This window comes from Schistocerca americana, chromosome 4, assembly GCF_021461395.2.
Source record: "Schistocerca americana isolate TAMUIC-IGC-003095 chromosome 4, iqSchAmer2.1, whole genome shotgun sequence".
NCBI classification, from domain to species: Eukaryota; Metazoa; Arthropoda; class Insecta; order Orthoptera; family Acrididae; genus Schistocerca; species Schistocerca americana.
Genome location: NC_060122.1, coordinates 400,830,260 through 400,853,089, shown reverse-complemented (window position 1 = coordinate 400,853,089; position 22,830 = coordinate 400,830,260). Strand labels below are relative to the sequence as shown.

Here is a 22,830-nt window from a genome sequence, read left to right as displayed (position 1 = left end):
TTCCAAAGACTGCAAGTGTGGACAAGTGCGAGAATTATCGCAGAATCAGCTTATCAGCTCAAGCATCCAAGTTGGTGATGAGAATAATAAACAGAAGAACTGAAAAGAAAATTGAGAATGTGTTAGATGGTTATCAGTTTGGCTCTAGGAAAGGTAAAGGCACCAGAGAGGTGTTGATAATGGAAGCAAGACTGAAGAAAAATCAACACACATTCATAGGATTTGTTGACCCAAAAAGAAAAGCATTCAACAGTGTAAAATGGTGCAAGATGTTTGAAATTCTGAGAAAATAGGGGTAAGCTATAGGGAGAGATGGATAATACACAATATGTACAAGAACCAGATGGAACCAGTGGATGACCAAGAACGAAGTGCTCGGATTACAAAGGATGTAAAAAAGGGATTAGTCTTTCGCCCCTACTGTTCAATATGTACATTGAAGCAACAATGATGGAAATAGAAGAAAGGTTCAGGAGTGGAATTAAAATTCAAGGTGAAAGGGTGTCAATGATACGATTCGCTGATGACATTGCTAACCTCAGTGAACGTGAAGAAGAATTACATGATCTGCTGAATGGAATGGGCAGTCTAATGAGTACAGAATATGGATTGAGAGTAAATTGAAGAAAGATGAAAGTAATGAGAAGTAGCAGAAATGAGAACAACGAGTAACTTAACATCAAGATTGAAGGTCACAAATTAGATGAAGTTAAGGAATTCTGCTACCTAGGTAGCAAAATAACCAATGACGGACAGAGCAAGGAGGACATCAAAAGCAAACTAGCACTGGCAAAAAGGGCATTCTTGGCCAAGAGAAGTCTACTAGCATCAAAGGTAGGTCTTAATTTGAGGAAGAAATTTCTGGGAATATACATTTGGAGCTCAGCATTGTATGTAGTGAAACATGGACTGTGGGAAAACTGCAACAGAAGAGGATTGAAACATTTGAGATGCGGTGCTACAGACAAATATTGAAAATTAGTTGAACTGATAAGGTAAGGAATGAGGTGGTTTTGCACAGAATCAGAGAGGAAAGGAATATGTGGAAAACACTGACGAGGAGACGGGACAGGATGATAGGGCATCTGTTAAGACAGCAGGGACTGACTTCCATGGTACTAGAGGGAGCTGTAGGGGCCAAAAACTGTGGTGAAAGACAAAGATTGGAATAAATTCAGCACATAATGGAGGACATAGGATGAAAGTGCCCTAGTCTGAGATGAAGAGGTTGGCACAGGAGAGAAATTCGTGGCAGGCTGCATCAAACAAACCAGAAGACTGAGGACTCAAAAAACTACTACTACAAATGGTTATTTTACAGCACATTCACTTTTGCAGTAATTTCACAACATATGAAACATATGCTATCTGCACATGAGCAGATGTTACTTACTGTCACATGTAGTACATATTTTTACTGGTAACCACTTGTATGGACTGTTTCCCCATTAGCCTTTTTCTGGCTTGACTGAAATCTTTTGCAATGGAATCTATGGATAAAAATTCCTCCCTAACTCTCCAGATGACATTCAGATAAAATGTTCAGTTTTCAATGAGACCCTCCATCCTCTTCATTGGCAACGTAAGTCTGCCTTTCACAGAGCTGACAAGGTTCCCTTTTTTTGTCTTTTGTACCCAGAGGGCAGCGTCATGATATCTAAAAGATAGCAAAAGCTGATATGGCCCTCTCTCCAAACCGTGACTACATTTGCACACACAGTCCAGTGACGTCTTCAGCACTACCTATAAAGGCAGGTGATAAACTGTATGATGTGCATCTCTGTGAGCCTTTATTGTCGAAGTGCCTGCTTCCATACACTGCTCATTGCATAACCAGTGTCTGCTGAAGTCTTTTTCAGTCTAGTTTCCCACAATGTTCCAGTAGTTCAAAGTGTACAACAACATCCTCGCCCTTGCCACTCAAACATAATCTTATTTTTATCTGTGAGGCTGTGCTTTAAGATCACTGTGTTCTCTATGTTTGAGGTTCAGCATGGCAATCAAGAGTTTGTATAGACCAATACAAAGTAACTGCTGCCACCCTCGCATGGAATATTAGAAATTCCTTGGACTCTCAGATCAAGGTTATCCAATACAAGTCAGAATATTTCTTAATTTTTCTGTGTGGCTGGAAGGCAGGTCCGATTCCTTGCTCATTTAAGACTTTACCTATACCACTCATATTTGCACTGCAGAATGGAAGCTGAGCTATAGGTCAACCCTCCTGACTAGGTCGACAGTATGAAGAAACAGTTTCTGAATCAGAGCTGGTTTAAAATCATGGACTGAGTGGTCAAGCTGACTTTGTTTGCATTCAACTAATACACATAAGAAAGGCCACTTGGCATCATTCTATATTCCTGTAAATGTATTGTGTGGGTGTATGCAGCAGCACCAAATTAAAAATGTATTGTCTAAATAATTGAAGAAGCAGGATGAATGGGGGGGAGGCTTCAAAATCCTATCAAAAGAAATTTACACTGGGATGGAGGACACTGTCTAAAACTTGCAATTTTATCGAAATATGAGATGCCACATCAGCCAGAAAATTTTTATTGTATGTTTCTGCTGTTGTGCTAAGAAGATAATTAGCATTACAAAGGTTTTTGGATGCTCTTTAACATATTAGGGTAGCAAGTACGAAAAGTTGCCAATGAGTAATTCCCGCACTAATAAAGAAATGAGATTCACAAAAAACTGAAATAGCAGAGATTTCAAATACAGCTAAACAGTTGTGTGTTCAAAATGTATTGGCACATTAGTTACAGAGAACATACTATGAATAATACTGTTCTCAATAACTGTAAGAAACATTACACACAGCCTTACATACAGAAATAAATTTCGTATTGTGAAGGGAGCAACACAGTAGGACACCATGACACAAGCTGCCACAAACATTTAACAGAATAGCATAATGCAGATACTTTTTGAGGACATACAATGTCCTGGGTGCGCACACAACAGCTGTACTCATCAGTTCCAATCACGAAGAGACAAGGAGTTAAATAAAATTAATGTGATAATTCCGAGCACAGTTTGGGTTACCTACAAAATTGCAAACTCATTGGTAATAATTTGATGAACAAATCATACAACTAATCGATTATTTTCTGCAATTAGAGTAATTTCTCCCGGCCAATGAATATCACTGAAGGACTGCTTAAATGGGGGATTGTTAAATGGAGGGGGACAGAGTAATCTTTGCATTCTCCATTTGGTTTGTGTAAAAAGAGCTCAAAATGCTGAATTTCCTGAACAGTTTCTGACTGTTATGTTTGAATGTAAGGTAGAGCCATGCAGTCACATACGCATACCAGTTTTCTCTCGTTCAGAGAATTCACGTCCAAACAGGTGCCCCAACCTGAGATGTTTGTGGTGAGGCTGCACAAATGGTTCATTCCCTTCTGCTGTCATGTTGGTCTCAAACATACTTGTGAATGCCCATTCAACCATTCTTCACTTGCTAGAGACTGAGCTTTATCTAGTTTAACTTCAATGTGCTTTGATGTATTTTCTTGTTTTAATTCCCTGTCCTACAACAATGTGGCCTCATTCCAAGTCTCTCAGATATGCGAGTGCATTCTAGAAAATTTGTGCCAGGGCTGCCTCACGTTTGGTTGTTTTACTGCAATATATGTGCCAATTTTTATCATATTTAGTGCCTATCATCTTCTATAACTTTCTCACTTTGCCTCTGCCATTAAAAGAAGCTATCAATAAGGTGATTTATGGTCAGGGACCACATATTGGCAGGTGAGTGTAACTTCCTTTATGAGAGGGAAAGTGACAGGCAGAATAACACCATACCGCAGCCAGCTCAAATGACAGACTAGAATATACAGTAACTTTGGATAGAAAGAAAATTATAGCACGCATGTCGAACTCCATGGAAATATTTGACATAACTGAATGTAAATGATTTATAAAAGTGATCAGGCACAAAAATCTTGCAAATAAAAATGGGCAGTCATCTTAATTGGGCGGAGGGGGGCAGGGGGGGGGGGGGAAGGACATGACAAAAAATTATATCACGACTACCATCAATTTACACCTTTAGTGTCACATCATCAGGATCACATCATACAAACTCACTGAAAGTTCGATGAATGATGTCATACTGCTTATGCCCCACTCCAAACTGTCTGGCCCACAGCTGCATGTGCCCTGGACAACATAGATGAAGTTGCTACAAGTGTAACTATTAGCAGAAGCCTAGCTGTTGACATATTAGAGAAATCCACACACTTTCAAATCTCGCTTTGATAATGGAGTTACTGGTTGTTGGAATTAAGAGGTTTTCATAGACAAATGGAGTAACAAGGTTTTTCTTTGCCTACCATTAAAACTTTGTCTCTTTTCCTTTTGTTCTTCTCCCCTTTATACTATAATTTACTCCCTCCAGGAACACCCCCCCCCCCCCACCCCAAAAAAAAAAAAGCATTACATGACCATTCATTTCCTTCAAGTAAGGCCTTTTGACTTATTTGATACCTACATTTAATTCCTTTAAAGTCAGTACTGCCATTAGACTGTTTTTTATTTGCAGTGTTACATTTACACGATCATGATTTTGGCTTCAAAGTGCCATTATCAAGTGTTTGAAGTGTTATGCAGTGCTGTAACAGTTCTGTTACTAATTGTAGCACTAATTGTACTAAATGTAACTGGGATTTGTCTTTTGATGCTAGTCACTTGTCAGGATGAGCATTACTGCAATGGAAATTTAATTCTAAAGCATTATGTCAGGATGAAAATACTAAATAAATTAATTTTTCTCTCTTAACAACATGTGGGCAGGTTGGGTTCTTCCTTGGCTCGGGTATGAGGTAGAATGAAACAGCATTTTTACATAAGATAACTTTTTTTGCAAGTTTCGTACAACTGTTTCCTTACTCGATGTTCTGGCTCGGAGAATGGCAGCTGTGTCATTTGCAAAGCCTTCTGCTGCGGCAGCGGCGGCATCTGATTATGCGTGGCACTGTGTATCTCGTGTCGCCGTCTCTCCCAGTTTACTGGAGACGCGCAGCGCGAGGTGGCCCGTTTAATTATTGTGAGCGAAGTCGTGCATCGGATGGTGATACCTTGGATGTGGCATCCCAGTGTTTCTCTTCTCTAAGCGGCCGCGTGTGTTGTGCGTCGGCCAGTGGAGCGGCACGGTGGGGGAAGGCCAGTGTCCCGGACTCGAACAATGGACTCCCGCTTGCCAGTCTTCAGTTGTCAGATCTTCATCCCATCTCACAGGTGACCGTTGTTGTGAGGTCGTCTCCTTCCCGTCCTCACGAGTCACCCCGGTACGTAAAAATCAGACTTCAAATACCTTTTAACTTCTGTCGTCTGGCGCCGAGGCTGCTGCTTGCTATTCCATTACAGCGGCGGACTTGGTGTGTCTGTGCATGAAGTAGGCTCTTCTTGCATGACGGTCTTCAGCATCAAAACTAACAGAAAACTACTGCTACTCTTCTTCACTTCTCTTTTCTTGTCGGGCCCACTGCGTCTCGCGTATTTATTCACTTCAGTTCACTGGAGGTGAACGACTTCACGGTCATTGCCTCGTCTGTCACGTTGAAAAGCTTCTCGAAGAATCTTCTTAACGTCGGTCATTGGCTCTTGGAATATAGGCGAGGGCCTTTGCTCACATGTGACAACTGAGAAACACGTGAGCCGGTCGGGCGATGCCCTGACGGATGAATCAACAGTGTCCGCTTATGTGGATCTTGCTGACTTCATGGTCATTGTCTCTTCTGCCCTGCTGTTCTGTCCGCTGTTTACCAGTATGTAACTCTCTAAACTAAACCAAGTTTTTCATTTATATTCTAATTTCTACTTCACTTTGATTTCACTAATTTATTTACTTAAGTAGCACTCAACATTCCTCCACCCTTCGGAGAAATTTGCCCTCGAATTTACCACTCAACATTCCTCCACTCTTCACACGGCAAAAGCACTAACACAAGCAATGAAAACTCTCGACTTAGAAGATTACACACGCTTCACATTAAGTATGCTGAAAATACTTTTTCACTTTACTAAAGCACTGTACGCTCATAAATCACATAGTTCACACATAATTTGTTGTAGTAAGTGTAACAAATCTTGATGAGAATGAATAAACAAAAAATAGATTTTTCACTTAGAAAATTACATAGCAACACCTGTTTAATCTACCCTATATTAATGAAAGAATATCTATTCTACAGTATTGTTTATTTTAACATGAGGCTGTTTAGTAAAGACTGAAGTACGATAAACAAAATTAATGAACTAATGCTCACAAGTAACCACTGAAGTACACCAGTTAAGAGTGTGGTATCCGATTAACAGGGATTTGATGAAGTGGTATATTATTATTTGGCTTATTTTTTCGTCTTAAATAAAAGAAAACTATACAAAGCAGAAACACCAACACAAAGGTTCCAGATATACCCGTTCCTAGCATTATAATTTTAGTTTTGTGTTCACCTTTTAATTTTAAGACATGTTGCATCATAACATTGGCATCAATTTTGCCTTGCTGTGACTTTATGAACATATCTAATGACTTCAGAAGGGAACTGTCAAGGGAGTAATTGACGTAGGATAGGTTTTATGTAGGAAATGCTTCCATGACGTTTTCTGAAAAAAAGCAAACAACATGGTTATGGGCCTACCAACCTAGTAAAAACAAAAACAAAGAAAAGAAGGAATACATTGTTAACTACAAGATCTACATGTTTTTACGTCCAACTTTTCTTTCTTAAAAAATAAACCATTATCATGTATTAATTATTTACATTTGTATACTATCCACAGTCTGCTATGATTCAACTAGGACATTCGCACCCTTAGTTGAAGATTGTATGGTGCCATGTCTGTATGTTGTGCTGGCATGGCCACTCTTTTTCCTCTTCGGGAACTTCCTCCACCCTTCGGAAAAGCAGACACTATTGTTGAAGAAAATACATCTGGAGTGCCCTTAAAAGGTTTTAAACGACTTACATGGACAATAGTAGTTCGGGTGGGCAGTTGCAGTTTAACGTTGACTGGTGACGTGATCTCAATAATTTGAAAGGACCTCTGTAGTTTGTTACAAATTTCTTCGTTTTTCCTTTCGCAATGTATGGGGTTGACAGCATCACCCACTGACCGATTTTGTAATTTGGATATTTAGCTTGGGCATTACCTAACCTTTCCTGTCGTTCCAAAGCCTTTGTATTAGATTTTTGAACCTTTTTCCATACATCCTTCATCATTCGACTGAAATCGCTTACTGTTTCTCCGACTTTTCCGTTTTTCTGCCTGATTACATCAAAAGGGGACGGCATTTTTCTCCCATAGACCACTTCATAAGGTGACATGCCAGTTGCTTCATGCGTTTTGGCATTTTATACCGATACGATTATTGGTAAATACGTATCCCAATTAGAATGTTGTTCATTAATATAATAACTAAGCATCTTGCCAATTGTCCGATGAACTCTTTCTGTGCATCCGTTGCACTGAGGGTGTAACAGAGTTGTGCGTAATTTACGTATTTTTAGTAAGTGGCATAGCTGTTTCATTAGTTCAGACATAAAATTAGATCCCTGATCTGTGATAATAACTTCAGGTATGCCAAATTTAAGTATCCAGTTGTTAACTAAAGCTTGGGCAACTGTATTTGCTTGCTGATCTGGGAGACTCACCATAGCTAGATAGCGTGAAAAGTGATCTATAATTGTAAGAACATACTTATTACCAGCAGGTGTTTTATGAAATGGTCCGTAGAGATCCACTCCGCAGATTTGAAATGGACATGAAGCCTCGGGGAGCCTTTGTAAGGGTATTTTTAAACGAGAAAGTTCAGCTCGTTGTGCGCACGCAATGCAATTACGAACGTACTGGGCAACATCCTGCTTTCTGGTTTGCCGCCCAAATCACTCTGCTACACGTCTTTCGGTTGTCCGCTGTCCACTGTGTCCTGCAAGGATATGATCGTGGGCCTCTGCCATTATTTCTTGTCTAAGGTGTTGGGGAACAACAATTCGCGGTCCAAGTTTTGTTTTACGGCATAATATACCATCTTCAAAGCAAAATTGTGTTTGAGTTGCGTATTTTTTGCATTCTGTATCCTCATCTTGTGCCTTTCTCCAGTCCTCAGTATCTCAGCCTGTTGCTTCCAAAAGTGCTATTTTCCGACTTAGGCAATCTGCATTCGTGTGTTTTTTGCCTGGTTTGTGGATAACTTCTAAATCCATTTCGGAAAGACATAGGGCCCAACGGGTAAGACGACTATATGGATCCTTTAACCCAAGCAACCATTTTAAAGCTGCGTGGTCTGTAATAACCTTGAATTTCCTACCATACAAGTAGCATTTAAAGTATTTGATGCCATAAATAACACTTAACAATTCTTTCTCCGTTGTGGAATAATTTCTTTCTGCTGTTGTTAGTTGTCTCGAAGCATAAGCTATGGGGTGTTCCGCACCATTAATATTCTGACTCAGAACAACTCCTACTGAATGACCACTTGCGTCACAGGATAAAATAAATTCTTTATTATAATCTGGGTAGGCTAATACTGGACTGTGTGTTAACTTATCTTTAAGGGTTTGAAATGCTGATTCACAGTCTTCAGATCAATGAAATTTTGCACCCTTTTTCAATAATTGGGTGAAGGGTCGGGCAATTTCAGCAAAATTTTGAACATATTTTCGGTAATACGATGAGAGACCAATGAAACTTTGTACTTCCTTAACGCGTTGTGGTGTTGGGAAGTCCTTAACTGCCGAAATTAATCGAGGATCTGTTTTAATTCCTTTTTCACTAATGACATGCCCTAGGTATGTAACCTCTGTCAATGCAAAACTACATTTTTCCATATTTAATGTTAATTTAGCTTTTCTAAGTCTCCGAAAAACATTACGCAGACGCACAGCATATTCATTAATGTCTTTGGAGAATACAATAATATTGTCTAGATATACACAACATTGCCGAGTTTTGAGTCCTCGCAACACTCCATCGAGTAGTCCTTGGAAAATTGCTGGTGCATTTTTCAAACCGAAAGGCATTCTTTTAAATTGCCAGTGGCCTCCAGGGGTAGAAAATGCTGTTTTACGCCTATCTTCAGGTGCAACTTCCAACTGGTGATATCCGCTACGTAAATCGATTGTTGAAAAGTATTTACTGTTACCTAAACTGTCGATGATATCTGTAATGTTTGGAAGAGGATAAACATCTGAGATAGTTTGTTTGTTAAGGTGTCTGTAGTCACAACAAAATCTACATCGTTTTGTACCATCGGGAGACTTCTTTGGAATAATTACAATATTTGAATTATAAGGCGAATCAGAATATTCTATAATTCCATCTATTAGATGCTGTTCTAAAAATTCATCCAGTACTGGCTGTAAGTGATGTGGAACTCTATCAGGCTTCCTATAAACTGGAGGGCTATTTCCTGTTGGGATCCTATGCTGTGTGATATCTGTCGCTGTCAGTGGACCTTCTGCATTAAATAAATCTTGGAACTCAACTAAAACTGCTTCTATCATGTCTCTGTCATTTCCTTTCAAATGCTCAATCTTCTGGCGTAATGCGTTTTTATAGGCGTCTGGTTTCTGACCATCATCAATATCTGACCAAATGAAATCTTCTTCTTCAAAAGTACTGACTGTAGCTACTAATATTCCCTTATGCAACTCTTTATCCTCCACTCCGAAATTGTCAATATGTACCGGTACTTTTCTTTCTCCCTCAACGTCTTGAACCCGTACAATACTTCTACGTACAAAACAATGTGATACATCTAATTCCTCATTTTCCTGTAGTGGCTCTATCAGACACACAGCATCTGTAGATACCACAGGGTCAATGGTCATCACGAAAAATTTCCCTGAGCCAAATGGTATCGTATCCTGCGAATCCACCTTCAAGGACGTTGCACGCAGTATAGTTGATTTTGCCTTCCGGTTGGGGAAATCTTGCGGCAGCAGGCCCTTTGCAGCGGTGTCACCTAGCTGAAACACTATTCCGCTAAGTTCTACAGTTTGCTGTCTGAGGTCGATTTTAGCGTGATGTTTATTCAGGAAATCCAACCCTAGGATCGCGTCGTACCCATCAGTTACCTTTGTTACCACTTCTACATCTTCTTGAAATAGAACACCGTGAATATAGAAGATCAATGATGTACATCCTAATGACCTCACTGTACCTCCTCCTACTCCACTCAATCTATACCTTGGAGGGTCATATTTCTTTTCTCCAATGCATTCATTACTCACTATTGATACGTTTGCACCTGTATACACCAGTATCCTTGCCTCTTTAAACTGTATGGTAGCAGATAACCAGCATTCCGCCTTCACATTCGCCTTAATGGCATGAAATTTTATTGGGAACGCCTGGCGGCGGCTCCAACATTCCCGTTGGAGTTTAACTGATTTCTATTTCCAAAAACTTTCTTAGACCTGCATTTGTTGAATGTGTGACCTATTCTTTGACAATTAGTGCACTGAGGTTGTCTGCAGTCTTTTTGCTATATGTCCCTGTCGATCGCACCTAAAACATCATACTCCTGCTGAAAATACATTTCGCTTCTCCTTATATCTGGTGGCAATGTCTATTTCTTCAAAAGCCGTCGCCACAGATACAGCTTCCGCTAAATTTTTTGGAAACTCTGCCCTGACACGATGGGATGTTTCAGGAGGTAACCCATGTAAAAATGTATCCAGAGCTCTATCTTCTGCCTCTTCTAAAATAATTTTATTTGCTTCATCACTAGTTGTCAACTTATAGGTGTTAATATTAACTTTTCTAATCCTGTTTACAAAGCTTTCTAATCACTCATTCTGCCTCTGAATGATAAGAGTTTAATTTTTCCCTATAAAATCTACAGTTGTTCTGTTTTTGGAAACATTTAAGTAATCCTTTCTTCAATTCCTCAAATGTTGGAGCATTCCGTAATTATTCATGGTATAATACGTGTGCTTTAGCCTCTCCTAGCAATCTTAACTTTGTCATTTGTAAGAGCTGATCATCTGACCATGATCCTAACTTTGCAACTGCTACTAAATCATCAAAAAAGGCTGTTATGCCTTCGCCAGGTTTACCTGAAAAAGGAGTTACCAAGGGTGCTGCTGAGGAATCTAGGGTGGGAGGGATTGAACCGGTTTGCCTAACCTCACACAACTGTTTAAATAATGCATTATTATCATTTTTAAGCTGTGCTATTTGATTAACTAAGCTCTGAATAGCTTCCTCAGTAGAAACCACTTGTGGTGCTGACTCTGACTTTGTACGATTTCGTGTCATCATTTTACAAACTGTTAGTTACACAATCTTACTACACTGAATGAAAAAGATGTTTAAATATTTCCGACAAACTCTTAAAATTATGAGAGAGAATACACTTCTAAATAAAGAAAATATTATGACTGCTATGCAAACCTCTATCCTTTCACACATTAAACAATACTAACTGTGGACCTTTAGTGACTGTCATTCACACCTCATATTGAGCCAAGGGTTTTTTCTCTGACACCAAATGTAACAGTTCTGTCACTAATTGTAGCACTTCTGCTACTAAATATAACTGGGATTTGTCTTTTGATGCTAGTCATTTGTCAGGATGAGCATTACTGCAATGGAAATTTAATTCTAAAGCATTATGTCAGGGTGAAAATACTAAATAAATTAATTTTTCTCTCTTAACAACATGTGGGCAGGGTGGGTTCTTCCTTGGCTCGGGTATGAGGTAGAATGAAACAGCATTTTTACATAAGATAACTTTTTTTGCAAGTTTCGTACAACTGTTTCCTTACTCAATGTTCTGGCTCGGAGAACGGCAGCTGTGTCATTTGCAAAGCCTTCTGCTGCGGCAGCGGCGGCATCTGATTATGCGTGGCACTGTGTATCTCGTGTCGCCGTCTCTCCCAGTTTACTGGAGACGCGCAGCGCGAGGTGGCCCGTTTAATTATTGTGAGCGAAGTCGTGCATCGGATGGTGATACCTTGGATGTGGCATCCCAGTGTTTCTCTTCTCTAAGCGGCCGCGTGTGTTGTGCGTCGGCCAGCGGAGTGGCACGGCGGGGGAAGGCCAGTGTCCCGGACTCGAACAATGGACTCCCGCTTGCCAGTCTTCGGCTGTCAGATCTTCATCCCATCTCACAGGTGACCGTTGTTGCGAGGCCGTCTCCTTCCCGTCCTCACGAGTCACCCGGGTACGTAAAAATCAGACTTCAAATACCTTTTAACTTCTGTCTTCTGGTGCCGAGGCTGCTGCTTACTATTCCATTACAGTGGCGGACTTGGTGCGTCTGTGCATGATGTAGTCTCTTCTTGCATGACGGTCTTCAGCACCGAAACTGACAGAAAACTACTGCTACTCTTCTTCACTTCTCTTTTCTTGTCAGGCCCACTGCGTCTCGCGTATTTATTCACTTCAGTTCACTGGAGGTGAATGACTTCACGGTCATTGCCTTGTCCGTCACGTTGAAAAGCTTCTCGAAGAATCTTCTTAACGTCGGTCATTGGATCTTGGAATATAGGCGAGGGCCCTTTGCTCACATGTGACAACTGAGAAACACGTGAGCCGGTCAGGCGAGGCCCTGACGGATGAATCGACAGCGTCCGCTTATGTGGAACTTGCTGACTTCATGGTCATTGTCTATTCTGCTCTGCTGTTCTGCCCGCTGTTTGCCAGTATGTAACTCTCTAAACTAAACCAAGTTTTTCATTTATATTCTAATTTCTACTTCACTTTGATTTCATTAATTTATTTAGTTAAGTACCACTCAACAGTGCCTAAGATAGCATACTATCATATTTGAAATACACTATTAGACACATTGTGTAAGGGCCAATATTTCTGTAAAGCCTACTGCTTTGCTTTATCACTGAGTATACCATCTTGACTGAATGACAGTTGGCTAAGTGTCAAGTGTTGTATTTTAAATACGACAGTATGCCATCTTAGGCACTGTATAACACTTGATAATGGCACTTCAAAACCGAAATCATGATCGTGTAAATGTAACACTGCAAATAAAAAACAGTCTAATTGTGGCACTGACTTTAAAGAAATATATTATGACTGAGTGCCCACATTATGAAGAAATTATTAAAAAATTATTATGAAAAAATTACATTTATCTGTTAGGTGTACAATGGAATATGAATCTGGGCTCTTCATCCACTGTTATGACCTAATTACTTATTGTGCCCAATGCCCATCCTGCACAAGGTTTTGGGGTGATTAACAAATGGTAAAAAATAACTGCAAGTAACTTTCTTGCTTTGTTGTGTGGCTGAAGTAGTAATGAACAATCTGAATTTATATCCATATTCTGCAAACCCCTTTAAAGTGTGTAGCGGAGGGTACTTCCAGTAAGAGTATTTGCTTAGAGTCACCTTTTAAAGGTGCTTCTTAAAACTTTGTAAGTGTGCTTCCTTGGAATAGCTTACGTCTATCTTCAAGGGTCTGCCAATTTAGTTTCTTCAACATCTCTGTGACTCTCCCATAGGTCAAACAAGACTGTGAAAATTCTTACTGCCCTTCTCTATGTCGTTCAATATCCTCTGTTAGTCCTATTTGATATGGGTCTCTCACATTTGAGCAATATTATAGGATGGGCCACATGTGTGATTTGTAAACAATCCCATTTATAGACTGATTGTATTTCCCTAGTATTCTACCAATACACCAATGTATGCCACCTACTTTACCTACAACTGACCTATGCTAACTCTGACTCGCTGATACTGTAGCTGTAGCATTCTAAGTTTTTTTTGTTTGTGAGATGCATAATCGTACATTTATAAACACTTAAATCAAGTTACCCAACTTTGTACCTGTTGTAGCTGCGACAGGAACAGTCGCAGGGTTGCCGCAAATGAAAACGCAGCGCGACCGAACGGGAGCGGCCCGTGAACAAACAAGACGGACGAACAGAAATGGAAGGAGAAGCACGACGACAGACAACCGAGCAAGACACCAAGGCCAACAACAAAGTATTAAGTAATGGGGACACAAGAGATAATCTCACAAAATCAAAACAACATCTACTCATAAATGGGAAGTAAGCACACGCAACATAAACACAATGTCTGTGAGCGAGATATCAAGTCACTCAACTCGCTGAGTTGAGAGCTTAAATACACGACAGGGTATGTTGCTATTGGCCACTGGGACCACGGGCTCCACAGTGGCACCCTCACATTAGACTTGGGCCAGGAGCACGTGCAGCCATGCGTGCGATTGCTGCAGAGACCTCTAGTGGTCATCGAGTTCCATGCCGTCTGGCGCGGATTCAAAACCCGCTGCACTCAGTATCAAAGTACCACTTTGAAATCTTGTCAAGATCTGACTGAATAATTGTGCAGCTTTTTTTCAGGCAGCAATTCATTACAGATAATTGCATTATCTGCAAAAAGTCTGAGGTTACTATTAATATTGTCTGCATTGTCATTAATATACAACATGAACAGTGACAGTCCCAACACACTTCCCTGGGGTGCTTCTGCACCTGTCAATGACTCTCCACCCAAGAAACATTATGCCTTCCTTCCTACAAAAAATTCCTCAGTCCAGTCACAAATATTGCTCTATGCCCCACACAATAGCACTTTTGATAATAAATGCTGATATCGTACTGAGTAGAAGGCTTTTTGGAAAAGGAGAAATAATGTATCTATCTGCCTGCCTTGATCCACGGTTTCAGGGTATCGTGTAAGAAACGTGTGAATTTGTTTTCACATTATCAATGTTTTAGGAATCCATACTAGATGGCATTGAGGAGATCTTTCTGTTAAAGATACCAAATTCTATTTGATCAAAGAATGTGTTCTAAGATCCTACAACAACCAGATGTTAAAGATATTAGACAGTAATTCCATTGATCACTTCTGCTACCCTTCTTGCAGACAGACGCGACCTGTTTTTCCTTTCAACAATAGGCACAGAATTTTGTTCGAGGGATCTATGGTAGATTATAGTTAAAAGAGGGGCTAACTCATCATGCCCTGAAGCTTTGTTCAATTTTAGCATTTTCATCTACTTCTCAACATCAGTGACACTAACTGCATCACTCATCTTTGCAATGGTGAGAATTACATTGGGACAATATCCCTGAATTTTCAGTTGTAAAGGAACATTTGAAAACAGAGTTCAATGTTTTTCTTTTTACTTAGCTACCCTCTATTTCCTTGTTCATGAGTATCTGGACACTTTTGTACCACTAAACAGCCTTTACATATGACCAGAATTAATTTAAGTTTTGTGAGAGATACCTCAATAATATTTTTCTTCAGCAGTCGTTGAAGGCTTCACGCATTGCCCTCTTGACAGCCAAATGTGTTTCATTCAGCATCACCCTGTCTCTAGCTCTATGTTTTATTTTACGGCTATTGTGCAGTAGTCTCTGTTGCTTTAGAAGCTTCTTTACAATGACTGTATACCATGGATAGTTTCTCCAATCATTAACTGTTCTACCAGGTACGTTCTATCCAGTGTGTAGTCAATATTCTTTTGAATTTGAGCCATAGCTCCACTACATGCTCCAGTTGTGAACTAATGTTTCAAGTTCCTCAATGAGAAACGAAACTACTGTTTTCCTTTCTAATTTGTTGAACATGTAAATAAATCTTTCTACTTGTTTTAGTTGCCCTTTGTGCTTTGGTACTCATTCCTGCTAAAACTGTCTCATAGTGACTGATACAAGTCTTGATGTGGACATTCTTACACAGGTCATTTGTTGCTATTAGATCCTGTTATATCCTAGCCAGTAATGCCACCCGAGCCCGCTGCCAAAAGGTTGGCAGCATCAAAGTCCGGACGCCGTCCGCATAAGCAGCACCAGTGAGACAGGAAATCGCCGCAAGTCTGCGCGTGCCACCGCTGGCTTCTGGTTTCTTAAGCGCTGGAGTCGCGAGCGCTAGGACAGTTCTGTATTCGCCGCTCAGTTGTATACTCGCCACCGAATTGTGTACTTGCTAGTCAGTTGTGTGTTCATCGCAGCAGAGTAGTTGTTTGTCGTCAGCCGACGCTGACCTAGCCGCTCCGACTCGAACTAGACAGATTTCTGTAGACACGGAGTTCACTACTGTTTCTATATCTTTGTTAATGAAGATAAGTACCGACTTCTATTTAATCAGAGTGTTTGGGTTTTCATCTTTCTGTTCACTGTTCCAGCGGACCGGTCGGCCCGCTATTAAAAGTGTGGCGGTGACTTCGTAAGCCGTTTCTACAGCGAATTGCTTGTCGCTACGAACGCCGCCACAAAAGATCCAATACATTTCTATTGTGAGTGGGCTTCCGAACAATTACTGAGTCTTGCCCAGACAACCTTGCGTGCACTTTCAATTTTTACCTCAGTGGATTAGAGTTTCTTGTTTTCTGCAACAAATACACCACCTCCCTTCACTGTTAGCATATCTTTTCAATACACATTCAAGTTTTCCCAAGTAACTCGCGATCAATTTCATGTCTTCACCGGCTTTCTGTACCTAGTATAATGTGAGATCCACAGCTTTTTAGGAGTGCTTTAACATCCAGCACTTTATCGTGAATGTTTTGACTGTTAACCACTGGGATTTTAATACTTTTGCATGTAGGAGGACATTTCTTTGTATCTTACACTGACACTTTCATGTCCCTTACAGCTATCATTACATAGATTGAATCGAGATTTGCCTAACCTAGAAAAACCCTTCTGTCTGCTCCACACACAGTCAGGTACAAGGGGTAGCAGCCTCTAATGTGTAATTCACACCTGACCCATTTGAGGAGCCCTACAGTTCTCAGCTCTAAATCGCAAATCGAGGAAGTTGCAACCTAGAATGTCACAGAACTTTTTAAGTATCTGGTTCAATCCTTTCATTTGTCTCAGAACCAGGGGGCCACAACCAGTTCTGAGGACAATGTTGCAAATTCGAAACTCCATGTGCAAGGTTGGTCTTCTTAACCTTCTCTGCAAGTCACTGGAATGATCAAAGTATGATTTCTGAGCCCAGATGATAGATACGGTTTCTCCCAATGTGTGCCACAGTCTGCAAAGGTTGTACTATATTCCCCCCAATTGCTGCCAGAATAGCCCCATCATAAAAATGAATGAGGCCCTCGGGCACACACATTGATTGTACCTGGTCTTCCGTCCCATCCCTTGTTTCCATTTCCCTAAGGGGTATTATTATTTACTACACATTTGAACTGCCAATCATTACTTAAAGTCTTCCACTTTTACACTTGCCTTCTTCTGACACAGGACACACCAGGTTTCTCAACAGGTGACATCATTGGCTCAGTTTGAGATTCAATGGAAGACAGTACTTCATATTTGCTGTTTATGGACTGCTACAACAAAATGAGTTCTTTCTGCTCCCTGTCTACCCTGTACTTGGCACCTATACTTACCACTGATACATCACTTGCAGTCAACTGGAGAAGAAGTGATAGATCCCATGCTTCCTGTGGAGGAGAGACGATCTACATGAGAGGACAGTACTCAAAGTATTCCTGTAACGCGACTCTCCAAAGCTCTTCCACCACTCATTTGCAGCAGCTTTCCATCATTTGACAGTAGTCAAGAGGATATCTAGCTGCTTGTGAATGCCAACTAACCCAAACCATGTTTGAGAACAGCACTCACAGTGGTCCTGCACTGTGGTTAGTGCAATGTTATACAAAATGGTAAACAAATAACTTTAAAATGAGCCTGTTGATTATCTTTTAATTTTTGTATTTATTGAACTGAAAGTATAAATTATTCCCTGTAATAACTGAAGAATTAGGATACTACTAAGGCGACGGAAAAACTTGCAATAAAAATTACCTATTTTCTGAAATTTTTGTAGGGTTATAGTTGCTAACAAACTTGAAAATATTTACTTACAATAAACACAGATAGTATACTCATGTTAAAAAGGAAAACTAAATGTAACACATTTTGTTAGTTACAATGTGTGCACAACACTTATAACTTATGAAAATTCTCAAAATTATATGTTCGCAAGCATCTGAAAATTCTCAAAATATATCTATTTTTCATGTAATTATTCAATGAGCTTAGGAAACAATTGTTTTTGAATGAGGATACTGAAGGTTTATAAAAATCACAAATTAAGTTTATAACTGATGTCATAGTAAGCGTTTTTTGTGGCACTTTCAAGTGTTCGAAAATACATGATATCACATTACACACAAGTATTCACATAGTCAATGAAAGACTATGCAAAAATGACCCAAACCTCTTTCCCCGGTTTGCAGTTGTTTATTAAATAACAATTTTTTATGTTTAGAGGCAGAATTGTGTTTTCCTACAGATGCTGTAAAACTAGTTTGATAACCAGAACTGTCAAATAAACAACAAAACCCAGTGCCCCTGAAACAGATGCAAATTTTAATTGATATTTATAATACTTACCGTAAGTATTCTTTTGCCAACATGTCAGTTTCTTTTGTTCTACTTTTAGCATTAACAACAGCTCCACAAATAACTGCTTTCATTCTGTCTGGTAGATCTTTACTGGATTTTGTAGTCAGTACGAAGCCAATACAATCACATGCCTCACTACTGTCAAATGTGTTATAACCTGATTGTTTTGCTGCCCTGACAGCAAAATCTTTCAGGTACTTAACCCTCAGTTGGCTCAAGTCCATATCATCTCCTTCTGAAACAGAGGCCTCAATGACAATCCCCTGAAACAAAACTGCCAGTAAATATCGGTATCAATACATTTACTCTTCATATTGATTATTATTTTACTAAGAAATATGCTGAAGACAATTTTATGGATATCGCTACTGCAATAACATTTTAAATATGTGCATTGTTTACAAATGTAAAGGCAAGTTTTGAACAGTTTTTTACCATTCTGAGATCATGCCATTATATAGTTTTCATGATAGAATAGCCTTGTACAGCTGCTATAAATTACTCATCTAACTAGCATAAATTTTTCAAAATAAAATTCAGTCATCATTTGCAATGATATTTTTATTTCGCTTTACTGGTTTCAGCAAATCAATTTGTCATCTTCAGAAGGCTACGACCAGTTTAACAAATGTCAATATCTTCGTCGCTATCAATTTTTTGGTGCAATATGAAATAAATAAATCATACACAGAGTGAATGAAACTGCAATTTTTTAATGCTTTGCAAGTGAGCTATTTACAAATAAATGGGGTTCTTTCCAGAAACCTGATTCTGACACATAAGGGAGAAATTTAACATCCAGTCCCTTTATTACCTGTCCGGCTGCACAACAGGTAGTCAGCAGTGTCCTACATAAGAGAAATGACATCAGTTTTATTAGTTTACTGAAGCCTCCATTGAGTAGAAGTAACTATGTACACAAGAATCATAAATATGCGACTTGCGACTATTGGAGGAGTTGCCAGGGAGAAAAAAAGTTTTTGCGTAAGAGGCCTAGTTGGTTTCATCATGCTGTAATAAGTACTTGAAAACATGAATAAAGCAAAATTTATTATTAGATTAACCAACAGTCTTGAGTGGAACATAAATAATGATGCAGAGACAGCAAATTCAATTGCATAGACATTAAGGTTAGTGGTGGCGTGTTCTCTCAATCATGGTTTCTTTCTACTTTTGTAGTTTTTGTGATCATCGACTCATTACTTTTTGATTCCTGTCAAAACTTGGTTTGTCCTTACCACGACTATGCAATATAAATAAGATAGATGTGACACAAGTGTCCAGACAAATAATATTAGCAGCAGCACTGACAAAGATATTACATGAAAACATGTTATGGATGTGCAGGGTGATTCACCTAAGCTGTTCACCTCAATACTTCTGGAACTTTTTAGATACAATTCTGTTATCTTCCAGATGAATTGTGAGAACCTTCTCAATAAACAATATGTAGTCTCTCTTCACAGCTATTTTAATTGCAGAGGTTTTGCTATCAATTTTACTTTTTCAAATGGAACTATGGTAATTCCTGCAGGTAATATCATAGTTCTAAAAAGAGACAAATTCAACAACATTTCACTCGTCAAAGTCTGATTAGTAGTATTACAGTAATTACAATTAAAGAATAAAGTTTCAGCAGTGGGCATTAACTTATTATTTGGTCTTATCAGCTACCAGACACACACCCGAAACTAAATGAAAACCTTACAGAAAATGTGTTGGGGACCTTCGCTGTTTGTGCTGTTTATTAATGACTTAGCAGACAATATTAGTAGCAACTTAAAACTTTCTACAGATGATGCAGTCACCTACATGAAGTACAATCTGAAAGAAGCTGCTGTACTTTAGACAATTTTATGGACATCGCTACTGCAATAACATTTTAAATATGTGCATTGTTTACAAATGTAAAGGCAAGTTTTGAACAGTTTTTTACCATTCTGAGATCATGCCATTATATAGTTTTCATGATAGAATAGCCTTGTATAAATTGTATAAATTTGATTTGTGCACCTCACAAAATGCAAAAATTTAGTATCCTTCATCAATGAGTCACAGTAGGATCAGTCCTCTCATACAAATATGTATGTGCATGATTGTAATCACGATTCTTGGATGAAACAATATGTAAAACAAGGGAAAGTCAATTACTCACCTAAAGCAGATCTGTGTGGAGCATTAACACACTAACAGAAAACAGTATTCACAGTAGCTTTTGAGCTCTTATTCTCTTTCTAGTGAAAGTATACACATTCACACATACAACCACACAGACCCCCAAACGCACACTCCCATGGCCATAGCAAGACTGATTATTGTCCATAACTTCCATCCTAGATTAAAGACATTGTTCATGTCTTTCACTGCCTCTCCGCAGTTCCTGTCTCGTTACCATAAGACACCTTACTGGTCACTACAGATGTGGCATCCTTGTACAACAGTGGTTCCGAACCTGAAGGGTAATTACCCTCCTAGGAGTAAAATGTAATTTTCTAACAGGTAAAAGTGTTTCGGCCATGAAACGAAATAATTTTTAAAAGGCTTTTATTATTATGATTATTTTGTAAGACAGCAATGCATATTAGCAATAACTATATGTCTTTCCAAATATCAGCACGAATTCATGACAAAATGTAATTGAAGTTATAGCTTATGAAACAAATGTACAGACATCATTTCCATCACATACTTCACCCACTACACACATACACGCTACTTTTTACCATACATCTGTGACAGTAAAATTGGGACATATTCATCACTTATGCATCCAATGAAACTGCCTTCTCTGGGTTCTAGGAAGTTCCCACAGTACATTAGAAATTGCTTCATTATTAATGTCACAACAATAAATTCATTAATCAACAGAACAACACAAAATTAACTACACATTAGCTATTACACTGCTGTAGGCCCTACAAAGTATTATTATTGTCGCTGTTAATTTTATTAGTGGCAGTGGTCAGACACAAAGCACTCGCAGCATGAAGATTTCCAATTTCTGCCGGTTCACAAGTAAGGAGTCCAGCAATCAAGTGATGTGCAACAAGTGGGCCCGATTCTAGTGCACACACTTTATCTTGGTTATTTGAAGTGACACTGTATGGTTTGAGGAAGAAAATGTCAGTAGGGAGGAGTTGTGCAGAGGAAGCAAGTTTTGTAACAGATCTCTTGCCTAAATGTGCATAATTAGCTTTCTTTCCTCAGAAGAAAGTTTAGGCATCACTCACAGTGCACTGAGACTTTCTTGAGGTGACTTACCGAACGAAAGCGCTGGCAGGTCGATAGACACACAAACAAACACAAACATACACACAAAATTCAAGCTTTCGCAACAAACTGTTGCCTCATCAGGAAAGAGGGAAGGAGAGGGAAAGACGAAAGGATGTGGGTTTTAAGGGAGAGGGTAAGGAGTCATTCCAATCCCGGGAGCGGAAAGACTTACCTTTGGGGGGAAAAAAGGACAGGTATACACTCGCACACACGCACACACGCACATATCTATCCACACATACAGACACAAGCAGACACACACACACACACACACACACACACACACACACACACACACACATATATTGGTGTTTTGCCCTTAAAGAGCGCATTTGGACTAAACTACATGGCCAGTTCCTTTTGCTGCCTTCCTTGCTGCCCAAACTTCCCTCATTCGCTTGCTGTGTTTCTGTTTCCAGTCCTCTGTCCATGCTTCTTGTCGGCTTTGTGTCTTCGGCTTCATCTTGATTGCCGTTTTGGTTGCCCATATTTCTTTCATCTTCTGGCTGTGATCTTGCTTGCGTTCTTCGGTCCATTTTATGTCTGTTCGTTTGTCGCATTGTATCTCATGTAGTTTACTTTTCTTAATGATGTTTCTGAACTTTATTCTGTCGTTTATTGTGTCTGCTGTTATGTTGAGCTGGTTCAGGTCATTTTCTACCTCTGCCACCCATTTGTTGTTTCTAGTGGTTACCCAGTCAAAGATCTGTTTGGTCAGCCTGTGTGATGGCATTCTGTATAGGTGTCCACAGAATTGTAGTCTGCGTTTTCTAATCTTTTCTGTGATTGTCTCCGTATGTTTGTACAGTTCCTCTGCAGGTTTCTTGATCCATATTCCATTGTTGTTAGTTGCGCCAAATATTTTCCTAAGTATTTTCCGTTCTACTTTTTCTAATTGTCTGATACGTGTATGCCCTAGGATTAGTGTGGTCTCTGCTGCATATAGTGCCTCGGGGAGCACCACCGTGTCATAATGGCGTAATTTGGCTTTTTGTGAGATAGACTTCTTGTTGTAATGATTCCACACTACTTTGTATGCCTTGTCCAGTTTAGTCTTTCTTTCTTCGTTTGAGTCTCTGTTCTGTCCACTCATTTGTAGTGTTTCACCGAGGTATTTGAAGTTTGCCGTTTTGTAAATCGTGCCATACTTTGTGTTCAGAGATGAG

General features: G+C 39.5%; 1 protein-coding gene across 3 annotated transcripts in view; it reads right to left on the bottom strand.

Moving 5' to 3' along the window:
• Positions 1 to 22,830, bottom strand: part of LOC124613958 (DALR anticodon-binding domain-containing protein 3) — a 94,877-nt gene that overhangs the window by 26,273 nt on the left and 45,774 nt on the right. For all 3 annotated transcript variants that reach the window (XM_047142736.1, XM_047142737.1, XM_047142735.1), the window contains one exon: positions 18,380 to 18,654. In XM_047142736.1, coding sequence (XP_046998692.1) covers positions 18,380 to 18,654 — 275 coding nt within the window. The remainder of the gene's footprint in view (positions 1 to 18,379; positions 18,655 to 22,830) is intronic.